Below are 12,836 nucleotides of genomic sequence, written 5' to 3'. Positions count from 1 at the left end.
ACATCCCCGTGGTCACGTGATCCAAATTCAGAGGCTTGGCAACTGACTCATATTTATGACGCTTGCAGTGTCCCAGGATCATATGATCCATTTTTGCAACCTTCTGACAAGCAAAGTCAATGGGGAAGCCAGATTCACTCAACAACCTTGTTACTAATGTAAGAACTGCAGTGATTCACTTAACAACCGTGGTAAGGAAGGTCGTAAAATGGAGTCAAATTCACTGAACAACTTTGAACGGCCACTAAATGAACTGTTGTACACCGAGGACTAACCGAACCACTTGATGTATAAGTCCTATTGCCTGAGAACAGTGTCTCCTTCTATCTGTTTTGAGCTGTTTTATGAACACTTGTTCTGACCCAAACCTCGTTCCAAGGAAACAAACACAAAACGGAGGTAACAGCAAAACCTTTTAATGATTCTTTACAAATTCTGTTCCTTTCCAGTGAAAAGGCTGTTTCAAACTAATTGTCTCTGATAAGAACGAGCCTTGCCAAGATTGTGCAAGGCTGCCATGAACACTAGATAAAGTTACTAAGAAATATTTCAAACACAAAGAGTCTCCAAACACCAACCAAGATATTCCGAACATCCACAAGGCTTGAGTGCAAAACTTCTTTGCTTCTTACAAAGAACTCCGGTTTCTCAACTGGCTTTTATCCCTTAAGGGAGGGTCCATCACCTTGCAGCCTTACTCCCGAGTCATCCGTGCTGCTGCAGCTGCTCTTTACTTCGAGCAGCCTTGTGCTCATGCGCACTGGGCACAGGCTCCTCAGGGAACTCCTCATCACTGCTGCCAGCCTCCACAATCTCCAAAGGCAGCATTCCACTCCCTGATGGTCCTGGCCCCATCCCTGCATCACACGCAGGCCCCTCATCTGAGTCCTCGCTCTCCGAGACCTCAGCTGTCTGCACCTGCTGCCGGCAAACCACAACATTTAGCAACAGAAATTTTGGGTTCAATTGTGGTCGTACATCAACAAAGACCTGCAGCTGTGAAGTATACAAAGATTTCTAAAACTTTCGGTGCCATTGGATTCTTGATTTTATGCATGTGTAATTAAAAATAAATCCACCAGAATCCAAAAATGAGCAACTTCTGTTTCCAGCATCCAGGTATTTCCAAATATTTATAGAAATCATGAATAATAAGTATGTCGCTGCATAGAAGCACTGGAAGAAATTGAAATCCTACTGCTAAAATAGAATATTCCTTATTCTTTACAGAATATTCTTCATTGGCCAAGTGTGATTGGACACACAAGGAATTTGTATTCTTTATATATTCTTTATATGTCCTACATTTGTATATTGAACAGTCCCATTCAAGTCAAAAATTGATTTCCCCCACAACTGAAAAACCAGTAGGCCAGAAATGGGGAACCTTTTATGGCTCACTCAGGAATTCTGGGAGTTGAAGTCCATAAGTGATAGAAGAGGCAAGTTTCCCTACCCCTGGTATAGGGTCTCCTGCTTGAGCGGTAGGCTGGACTAGAAGACCTCTAAGGTCCCTTCCAGCTCTATTCGGATTCTGAACAAAGTGATCAATCCTACTGCTAGGAAGAGTAAGAATAGGAATAAAGAAATAAAACTCCTAAGAATGCACAGCTGTTATAAAATCACTGCACTCACAAGCAGTTTTGAGGGACCACAGATTCCTGCAACCTATTTCTTTTTTTTTTTATTTGAGGGATGCCTATAGAGCACAATAATTTGTCTTTAATACCAAGCGTTATGTATCTCACTGGCTTATCCGGAAGTGTGTTTCCTCTTGATTCCCCCCACCAGCCCTTTGTTTCTGAACACACTTGAGCATTTCTCCTGGGCTTGGAACCATTTGCCAAGCTGCCTTCCCAACTGTTTCATTATTAACAGGTGTACCATGTGTTTTTCAGCAGTGCATAATTTCCTGCACCGAGTTCCTGATTTAATTAACCACATCTGTTTGAGGCTGCGTAGAATGGTGTGCGTTATTGACTTGTGGAATATTTCTGGCATCGGTAAAGATGCAACCATAAATGTCTTCTCCTCGGCAGCTATTATTTTGATTATCTTCTTGATAATGCTCAAAAGCAGTCAGATCCCATTTCTTAGAAACACATTCGTTCATCTTCCTCCTTCTCCTCCCTTGTTTCCTTCCTCTCTGATGTTGTAATTGAGAAATTAGACCATGTTACATTCAAGTCAAAAGCTAATCCTTGCAGCCTGATCTTCTAATGCTCTGCAGCTGCTCAGTTGCCGGCATTGTGATCAACAGCTAAAGTCACAGGTTTCATGTCATCTAGGTTAAGAGTGCTGTTTCCCTTGGAGAGCCAATTCGGTACAGAGGTAGCTCTTCACTTACGACCACAATTGGGAGCAGAAATTTGGTCGCTAAACAATGTGATTGTTAAGGGAATCATCACATGACCAGATCCGATGTTAGGACCATTTCTAGCATGGTCATTAACAATGGTGGGATTCAAAAAATATTTTACTACCGGTTCTGTGGGCGTGGCTTGGTGGGCGTGGCTTGGTGGGCGTGGCTTGGTGGGCATGGAAGGGAAAGGATACTATAAAATCTCCATTCTCACTACACTCCTGGGGGAAGGTTACTGCAAAATCCCATTCCATCCCTACCCACGAACCTGCTTTCCAGCTCGGTTCTCCTGTGCAGGGCAACCAAAGAAGACTCAGCCAATCAGCTGGGACTCGGGAGGCAGAGAAGAGATGGGGTTGGCGGGGCCAGTCAGAGGTGGGATTTGCTGGTTCTCCAAACTACTCAAAATTTCCGCTACTGGTTCTCCAGAACTGGTCAGAACTGGCTGAATGCCACCTCTGGTCATTAAGGGACTGGCCATGGTGATTAAGGGAATTCATGTCATTCAGTGAATCACAAGCTTGTTAAGCGAATCTGGCTTAAGCAAGTTTTGCTTGTTGGAAGTCAACCTTGAAGGTTGCAGGTTGGGAATCACATGACCACAAGGCAGTGCCATCCAAATCATGATCCCATGGCTATCGGGTGGTGCAGTGGCTGTAACTTCAGGGCAGAAGTCACTGTTACCGAGGCCGTCGTAACCACGAACCATTGTAAAATAAAACAGTCGTACGTTAAGGACTACATATAATAATGAAGGCACCAGGCTTCAAACTGGGAGACTGTGAGCTCTAGTCCCACCTTAGAGATAAAGTCAGCTGGGTGATCTTGGGCCAGTCATACACACTCAGCCCCAGGAAAAAAAGACAAAATCACTTCTGAAAACCTTGCCAAGAAAACAGCAGAGACTTGAAGTCACCCTAGGTCCAAATGGATTCAAAAGCGCCACAAATAAATAAATTCATCGATGATCCTAGAGTTTCCAGCAATCAAATGAGACTGCTGGGCCTCCAGGACACCAAAATCTTCCTTTCTTTGAAACCTTGCAATGTAATGCTAAAAGAGCAACTTTTTAGCAAAATAAAACAGCAAGTTGTTGTTCATACAAGCTGCTGAAAGGAGAGAGGTTTGCTTGTTAAATTTGGGTGATGCCAGATACATTCCTGAATAGCCCTCACTACTGAAAGAATCCCCTTGTGCTACAAAATCTCTTTTGTTTCATGGTCAACTCTTGAATTTCTATCCTAGAAATACAACCTGGTCCTGTTTGTTTTGCAAAGGTGTTCCTTTTGGTGTTCTTTTAAAATTATATGCATAATTGTGGGGTTACTACGTGCATTCTTAAAATACCTTATGTTAAGAGATGGGAGGAGGAGAAGGAGAGGAAGAAAAAGAAACAGGAGGAAGATAAGAAGGAAGGAGGGGGAGGAAGAAAGGAGGAGGAGGAGGAGGAGAAGAAGAGAGGAGGAGGAGGAGGAGAAGGAGAAGAAGAAGAAGAAGAAGAAGAAGAAGAAGAAGAAGAAGAAGAAGAAGAAGAAGAAGAAGAAGAAGAAGAAGAAGAAGAAGAAGAGAGGAGGAGGAGGAGGGAAGACAAGAAGAACAAGAGGGAAGAAGGAGAAAGAAGGAAGAAGAGAAAGATTGAACTGACATTTTATTCCTGCAACATCTTTATCTGTGTTTAGCTTGCTAAACACCCCATTGGTCTTTCTAATGTAACCTGTTTTGTTTTGGGCATCATCTGGGAAAGGTAATTAGACATAATTGAGGACCAAGCAGAATTAATTAGCTTTATCAACAGCCCTGATTATTTATTTGTTTATTGCTGTTTCTAGGTGCGGATTTTGTTCGAGTTGAAGGCTTCGTTTTCTCTCATGTGGCTGACGAAGGGATTCTGAACGCTTGCGCGGGGAACTTGCTACGATACCGCAAGCAAATAGGAGCTGAACACGTCCAGGTTTTTGCTGATATTAAAAAGAAGCACAGGTAAGTGCGATCCTTCTGAAAATAAGATGCCTAAGACTGCATTCTGACAGGTGTGGTTTTAATTTCTAAAGTCTTTTAAATGTTCGTTTTTATTATTTTATCGTATACCGTCTGCTATGGACAGTAAAGCATCATGGTGAGCAAAGTATTCGCTAATTCCATAAATAAATCAATATTTATATGGCCACAGGAACCACTTAAATTAACTACTACTACTACTACTACTACTCTTCTTCTCCTTCTCCTTCTCCTTCTCCTTCTCCTTCTCCTCCTCCTCCTCCTCCTCCTCCTCCTTCTCCTTCTCCTCCTCCTTCTCCTTTTCCTCCTTCTCTTCCTTCTCTTTCTCCTCCTCCTTCTTCTCCTTCTTCTTCTTCTCCTTCTCCTTTTCCTCCTTCTCCTCTTTCTCCTTCTCCTTCTTCTTCTTCCTCTTCTTCTGACATAGAGCATAGGGTTGGAAGGGATCTTGAAGGTCTTCTAGTCCAACCCCTTCTTCAAGCAGGAGGCCTCATGCTGTTCTGAACAAATGACTGTCCCATCTCTTGAAAACTCCAATGGTGGAGCAACTTCTGGAACTTGTGGAAGTAAGCTGTTCCATTGACTAATTCTTCTCACTGCCAGGAAATTTCTCCTTAGTTCTTGGTTGGATCTCTCTTTAATGATCTTCCACCTGTTGCTTCTTGCCTTGCTCTCAGGAGCTTTGGAGAATAGATCGGTCCCCCCCGCTTCTCTGGGTCAGCCCCTCAAGTATTGAAAGACAGCTATCAAGTCATCCCAAGTCCTTCTCTTCACTAGTCTAGACAGACCTAGTTCCCTCAAACTTTTGTAGTATGGTTTAGCCTCCAGGCCCCTTATCAACATTGTTGCTCTTCTCTGCACTCTTTGTAGGATCTCCACATCTTTTTTTTTTTTTTTTTTGCATTGTGGTGACCTTCTTGTTTCCATGCACATCACTCACAAATGACAAAGCTCCTATTTACCAAGTAAATCTTTAGGCAAGATAGAGCAACAAAGGACATTGTTAAATAAATTCTAGGAGAGTTTGAAACAGTGAGGAATGCCCTTGGATTCTTATGTGTGAATGCAGGGACAACAATGTCCTTGTTTTCTTTCTTTCTTTCTTTCTTTCTTTCTTTCTTTCTTTCTTTCTTTCTTTCTTTCTTTCTTTCTTTCTTTATTTATTTATTTTGTCAAGACTTTTCCTTAGGTTTTATTTATTTATTTATTTTCAGTACATTGCATAAAATGTTTTTTCTATTTTAAGGAATCTGTTTGCAATCTTTCTTTCTTTCTTTCTTTCTTTCTTTCATTCTTTCTTATATATATGAATGAATTCATATCTCGTATGAATACAACATGGTGCAGCCGTTCTGGTGTTACAATTGTTATACATATATAAATGTTATTTCACCATTTACAATCATTTTGTTTGATACGTTATTTGCTAATTATTCTGTTCATCATAGCTCCTTATGTTCTGATTTTGCCTTCTTGTATGTAGCCACTGATAGAATTTATTCCACATTTCATAGTACTCGGATTTCCCCTTGTTTTTCAATTCTAGGTTTAGTTAGCCTGTCTGATTCTGCACAGGTCATAATTTTATTTAGGTGGTTAGTCCCACCTAACCACTTCTGAAAAACCTAGTAAACTGCAGGGACGTATCCAGGCAGTCCCCCAAAATTGGACGCTGTTGAAGAGATGATAGATTAGATAGATAGATAGATAGATAGATAGATAGATAGATAGATAGATAGATAGATAATAGATGATAGATAGATAGATAGATAGATAGATAAATAGATGATAGATAGATAGATAGATGATAGATAGATAGATGATAGATAGATGATAGATAGATGAAAAGATGGATGGGTGGATGGATGGACCGACCGAGCATCATAGTGGCCTAGCGGTGAAGACATTTGCCTCCCATTAGGAAGGTTGAGAGTTCAATGTTAGGTAGCAGCAGATTTTCTCTTTCCTAGGGTGCAAAGAAAAAATGCTGTGAACTCTGCATGGCATCGGGAAGGGCATTCGGCCAGTAAACGCTCAGCTCCATCCATTCGTCCCAACTCTACCCTGAATTAAGGGATTACAAGGTCATAAAAACGAAGGGATGGATGGATGGATGGATGGATGGATGATAAATAAATATAGACATAGATCTAGACATATATAGACAGACAGATGACTCAAAGTGGAGATCATATCCTCATATATCTAATATCTAGTATTCCTACCTCCTATGTTCACGAAATCAACTCGGTGAGATTGGCTGGACCAAGATAGAGGGACTGGCTCAAAGACACCTTGCCAGCTTTCATACCCGAGGGAGGCCTAGAACTCACCGTCTCCTGGTTTCTATGCCAGCACCTTCTGGCTCTCTTATGTTTTGGCAACAACTAATCAGCAAATGCCATTGCACTTGTCCTTGATTTATCAAATCAAGGAAAGTATAAGGAATTGGTATAAGAAGAGAGTTAATGAGTAAAGTGGCCTTAGATAACTTTACAAAAGTTGTATCCATGTTCTCCCCAGTGCTCATACACTGACAGCTGACGTCACAGTGGCCGACACCGCGAAGGCTGCTGAATTCTTTCTTGCCGATGGGGTTGTGTTGACTGGAACTGCAACTGGATCAGAGGCAGATCCCAAAGAACTAGAAGGTAAGAACCAGAAAGGCCACACGGAGGGATTCCATTGGTTGGTTGGTTGGTTGGTTATTTATGTATGAGGACATTTCTATATCACCTGCTTCAGAAGACACTGCTCTGGTAGTTATTAGCTCCTGTCATCTTTGTTAAACCTTACATTTCAAAATCCAGTTGCTCCTTCTTCAGATCTGTTGAAATCTGCCTTATCTGTCTAGATCAAGGGTGTCAAACGTGATTTCATTGAGAGCCGAATCAGGGTTGTGTTGGACCACAGGGGGGCTGGGTGTGTGTGTGTGGCCAGCTCCACATCACTCATCGAGGCTCCGTTTTCAGTCGCAAAGGCCTCCTGCAACCTTCTGACAGTGAAAATGGAGCCTGGAGGGCACCTGCGGCCTGCCCAAGCTCCGTTTTCACTGGTAGAGGCACCGCAGGCCGGTCCTTCATTGTTTCCAGGGCAGTCCCATAGGCCAGATCTAACCATCCTTGGGATAGATAGGGAGGGAGGGAGGGAGGGAGAGTCTATCTATCTGTCATGCCCTTGGTAGAGACGGACTCTGAGGGAGAGAGGAACAACCAACAGGGAGTGGAGGTATGGCTCCGGAGGTTGTGGAGGAGGCTGGGGAAGGGCAGAGGCTGGCTGGGTAGTCAGAGGACGAACCAGGCCCATCCCCTCTTCATCCTAGGACATGCAGGGAGGAACGGAGAAGAAAACAACTTGGCTTACGGGAGAGGAGGCGGCCATGATTCCCTTCATTGGTTGCAGCTGGGGAGAGTAGTATATAAGACAGACGATTACAACACAGTGTTGCCAGAAGCAAAGTGTGTGTTGGGCTGAAGTTATCTTGGCTGGTATCCTTCCAACAGACTGTGCCTTGTTATCTCTTTGAATTTGGTAATTACTTATCCTGGTCCGTTGTGGAAATTTTGTCATTGTAGTTGGTTTGCTTTTTTATTTCACCTTTATCTGCTCATTAAGTTTGGACTGTATTGCTTTCTTTTGAAGACTATTTTTGAGTACATTTTATCTCCAACTGAGAATTATTGAACAGTGGGGCCAAGTTGGAGGCATTAAAGGACATTTATTTACGTTTTGGATTTTGTTATGTTTGTGTTACACTCCGGGTCATCACACTGTCTGTCTGTCTGTCTGTCTGTCTGTCACAGGGGTCCTCAAACTTCGCAACATTAAGACTTGTGGACTTCCACTCCCTGAGAGTTGAAGTCCACAAGTCATAAAGTTGCCAAGTTTGGAGACCTCTGGTCTGTCATCTACCTACCTACCTATCCTTACTGGAAAAAAATATATTTCCAAATATTAAAATATAAAGTATAGTGAGCTGCTTGAGTCTTCCACTGTGGCATTTCACTTGGATCCATTTTAATCTCAGAATTGTAGAAAAGGTCATAAGGATAATCTAATCCACCCCTCTACAATATGCAGGAAAACTAATTAAACCATCTGTGAGAGATAGACATCAAGGGAGCGTTAAGAGTCTCTCTGTGGGATAGATGGGTGGTTTTCAATGTTTGATCAATAAATAAAAATAAATAAAACCCTCAGAATCAGAGAATCCACAACTTCCGTAGGAATAATAATATTCCACAATTCGACACTGTATCTCACCACCATGAGGCTTTTCTTCCTATTTAAATGAAATTTTGGTAACTGCGACTTAAAATAGTTATTTTTTTGGTTCTGATTTCTGTGGCTATGAAAAATACTTCTTGAGTGTGTTCTTTATAGGTTGCCTTTAAGTAGCTCATTTAAAAACAAATATTATTAGCACCTTTTCTGGCTAGGGCAGCTGTGTTAGGTTCCATACGACATGCTTGAACTTAATTGGAAGTATATAACTGTATAATAGAGTGTATATTTTTCTCATTTTTCTTAATTAAATAAAAAAGGGGAGAAATAGAAAGGCTTAATTACTGATAATAGCTGTAAGGCATTAATAACAGCGCTCCTCATAATCTTTTCAAAACCTTTTTTGAAAGGTTTAACTAATAAAAACATTAAAGTGTAGAAGGTGGAAAATAGCATATATAGCTCAGAAATAGATGCTCCATTGGGAAAAACAACATCTTCAGAAATGTTGCACTAAACACCAATGGGTCAAGCCATTGTAAGATTCATTGTGTTTCTTTTATTTTTCTTTTGAAATAGTTGAGGGAGAACAGAAATACTGGAAAAATGCTTGTTTGAGGACAGGGTTAGAGATAGAAATGGAGATAGAGAGAGATGGATAAATGGAGGAAGGGATGGATGGATGGAAAGACATGGATGGATATAGGTAGGTAGCCAGGAGAGATACATGGAAAAGATAAATATGGGGATACAAAGAGATGGAGCTAGATAGGTAGATAGATAGATGATAGATAGATAGATAGATAGATAGATAGATAGATAGATAGATAGATAGATAGATAGATAGATAGATAGATAGATAGATAGATAGATAGATAGATATGGATGGAGAGAATGGATAGATGTATAGATTAGAGACAGAGATAGAGACAAAGAGATAGAGATAGGTAAGTAGATATATGGATGGAGAGAGAAAATGGATATATAGATATATTAGATGATAGATAGATAGATAGATAGATAGATAGATAGATAGATAGATAGATAGATAGATAGATAGATAGATAGATAGATAGATAGATAGATAGATAGATACTGTAGATGGGTGGATGGATAGATACTGTAGATAGATACAGTAGGTAGGTAGGTAGATATGGATGGATGGATGGATAGATAGATACCATAGATAGACAGACAGACAGACGATGATAGATAGATAGATAGATAGATAGATAGATAGATAGATAGATAGATAGATAGATAGATAGATAGATAGATACCATAGATGGATGGATGGATGGATAAATAGATACTGTAGATAGATAGATAGATAGATAGATAGATAGATAGATAGATAGATAGATAGATAGATAGATAGATGATAGATAGATGATAGATAGATAAAAAGAGAAAGGGAGAGATAAATATGCATGCACACACACATCACCATCAACACACACACAATTAAATCTGCCTGAGGACATTCAGTGTTTCTTCAGCAACAAGAATGATCTCACAACTAACCAAGATAAATGGAACCCTAAACGCTGCCATTCTGTACGATGAAAATAGATCAGAGAGGGCTTAGTGGGCCAGGTTTTCTTCAGAAAAGGAAAACAGAAAAGAAATGGCCATGTAATCGTTCTACGCGAGCAAATTGATCCTGACTCTGCCTTTGGAATTCCTGCAGCTGCTTAAAGCGCAGGCAGTTTGGGTTCCTTTCATCATCGAAAGGAATAAGCCCACTGAGCAGCTTAACGCCGATGGGCTTTTTTTGATCTTCACGCTCATCTCTTTGAGAGCTATGCTGAAAAGGGGTGAGATTATATTATCTCGTTTCCAGCATGGCTAATGCTGTTTTTGGCACTCGTCTGAGGGCAGGAGAGTCAAAGCACCGGGGCTCTTCTTGGTGGTTTTGCTGGAGAGAGTAAAACGTTAATGAAATCACTTAGAAGTGCAGTCTTTTCATTTGCAATTTAAGAGACAGCATTGGCTCGGTCTGTCTGTCTGTCTGTATCTGTGTCTCTGTGTGTGTCTGTGTCTCTGTGTGTGTCGGTATGTATATATGGGCGCAATGAGAAACTATCTGCTGAGAACTCTGTATTGGTGACAGGAAGGGCATCCGGCCGGTAAACATTCAGCTCCATTTAGTTGCCCCAACTCCACCCCGATACAAGGGATTACAGAGTCATTAAAAGAAAAAAAGTGGCTATGATTGGTTGCTCCTGAATATTCATTGTTATCCAAAAAAAATGCAAAGGATCTGCAGGTAAATCCTTGACTTAACCACCACACTTGGGAAATTCCGTTGCTAAGCAAGCTGGGTTGTTAAGTGAGTTATGTCCAACTTTATGATCTTCTTGCCATGGTTGTTAAGTGAAATACTGTCGGTGAGCAAACCAGGCAGTCATTACCGTAAGCGAATCCAGCTTTCCCCACGATTTTTTGCTTGTCGGAAGTTGGCTTGGAAGATGTCAAATACATGCTGGTTGTTGCAACGGTTATGAACACATGCCAGTTTCCAAGCATCCATATTTTTTTTATCACGTGACCCTGGGGATGCTGGCAATGGATTAAACATAAGTCACTTTTTCCAGTGCTGTTGTAACTTTGTATGGTCACTAAATGAATGGTTGTAAATCAAGGACAATCTGTACAGGAGGATCGGCTTAGGATCAGGGAAATACTAGAGTCATTTCTTGGTGTAGGGAGACCGTGGTATAAAAAGGGAGCTGTTGGAACAGGTAGAGCAGAGGAATCCAACTCTGGCAACTTTAAGACTTGTGGACTTGGATTCCCAGAATTCTCCAGTCAGCTGGAGAATTTTTATTGTTCTTTTTCACCTTTAACACACATTAATGTTGATTTTAACAGTACTGTGTCATCATTATTATACAAATTATTCTACACATCAATCTCATATAAATATCTACATTTATACATTCATTTACTTTTTTCTGTAATTTTATTTCCTTTATCTTTATTTCTATTGTTCAACCAATTATACCAAATTTCATAATACTTCGACTCTTCTTTCTCTTTTAGTTTTAATATCAATTTGTCCACAAGTCTTAAAGTTGCCAAGTTTGGACACCCCTGATGTACAGTCATTACAACCTCAGCTATTCTCCCTGACAAGTTTTATTATAAGTTCTATTATGACTTTTCTTCTTTACTTTCTCTAGAAGTCAGATCTGCGGTGAAGATTCCAGTACTGGTGGGGTCTGGTGTGACTTTGGATAATGTGAAGGACTACTTAAGTGCAAATGCCTTGATTGTTGGTTCCTATTTCAAGAAAGGAGGCCATTGGGCAAATGGCATTGATCTCGATCGTGTGAAGATTTTTATGGATTATATTGGCAAAGTAAGAGTGTAAATTTGTTCGCTTCTGCTGTGAGTTTCCATTCGAAGTGCAACTGCACCAGATATTTTATCTTGCAATTTTCCAAGTCTTTTTATACTTAGAGGATATTTTTAAACTTCTGAATTCAAAATTAAAGCCACACTCTACACTCAGATACATGTTCATTTCCCTATACTAGATGGAACACCAGAGGAAAAAATATATAGGGAGAATGGTCCTGAAAATACTATGAAAGTATATCACATGGAAAATAGATGAAGTTGCAGTGTCCATGTAACAATAAATCCTCAGTCTTAAAGTCCAGTTGGAAAGAAAAATACTTAGATAATTTTTACAATAGCTAATTTGTATATAAAACTATCCGTCTGAATTTTAGTAATTCATGCACATAAAATGAACAGATATTTTTCAGATTGAGTTAGCAATAAACAATGTTTGGTGAAATCTGAGACTGAACTCTGTCGGTTACATCCAAAGTTTGCTGCATGGGAGCATGTAAAATCAAAGTTTCACTATACTTTAAGTTGGGAATCTTACAAGCTGCTCAAATGCCAAATGATTCGCGATCAGACAGATTGCAGGAGTGTCCTTGGCAGAGTTATAGTTATTACAAGAGGCAGATCGAAAAGAAAACATTTTTAAAAGTACTAAAGTATAATGATTATGAAGTTAATATAAGTGAATTAAATAATGAGATAAGTATTTGGAATAATACAATAAAATGGAAAATGTATAAAAGCATTGCTAAGATAAGAAACTGGATACAAAAATTGAATATGTAACTATAGTCATATTTATATGTATATGTGAAACCTGTAATCATGCTGTTCACTAAAAAGAGATGTGGAAAACTGAATAAAACTTGTTTAAAAAAAAAAAAGAAGAAGAAAA

The 12,836-nt window shown here is 40.0% G+C and overlaps 1 protein-coding gene across 2 annotated transcripts in view; it reads left to right on the top strand.

Moving 5' to 3' along the window:
* Positions 1–12,836, top strand: part of LOC113417496 (uncharacterized protein F13E9.13, mitochondrial-like) — a 24,198-nt gene extending 11,362 nt beyond the window's left edge. For both annotated transcript variants that reach the window (XM_026675916.2, XM_087971513.1), the window contains exons 6-8: positions 4,192–4,342; positions 6,881–7,008; positions 11,767–12,836. In XM_026675916.2, coding sequence (XP_026531701.2) covers positions 4,192–4,342; positions 6,881–7,008; positions 11,767–11,957 — 470 coding nt within the window. In that variant the 3' untranslated portion in view covers positions 11,958–12,836. The remainder of the gene's footprint in view (positions 1–4,191; positions 4,343–6,880; positions 7,009–11,766) is intronic.

Source organism: Notechis scutatus, chromosome 9, assembly GCF_049901735.1.
Source record: "Notechis scutatus isolate UNSWTSFEM ecotype Mainland chromosome 9, rNotScu1.2, whole genome shotgun sequence".
NCBI classification, from domain to species: domain Eukaryota; kingdom Metazoa; phylum Chordata; class Lepidosauria; order Squamata; family Elapidae; genus Notechis; species Notechis scutatus.
The sequence above is the reverse complement of the archived record's forward strand: the minus strand, read 5'-3'. Positions and strand labels throughout refer to the sequence as shown.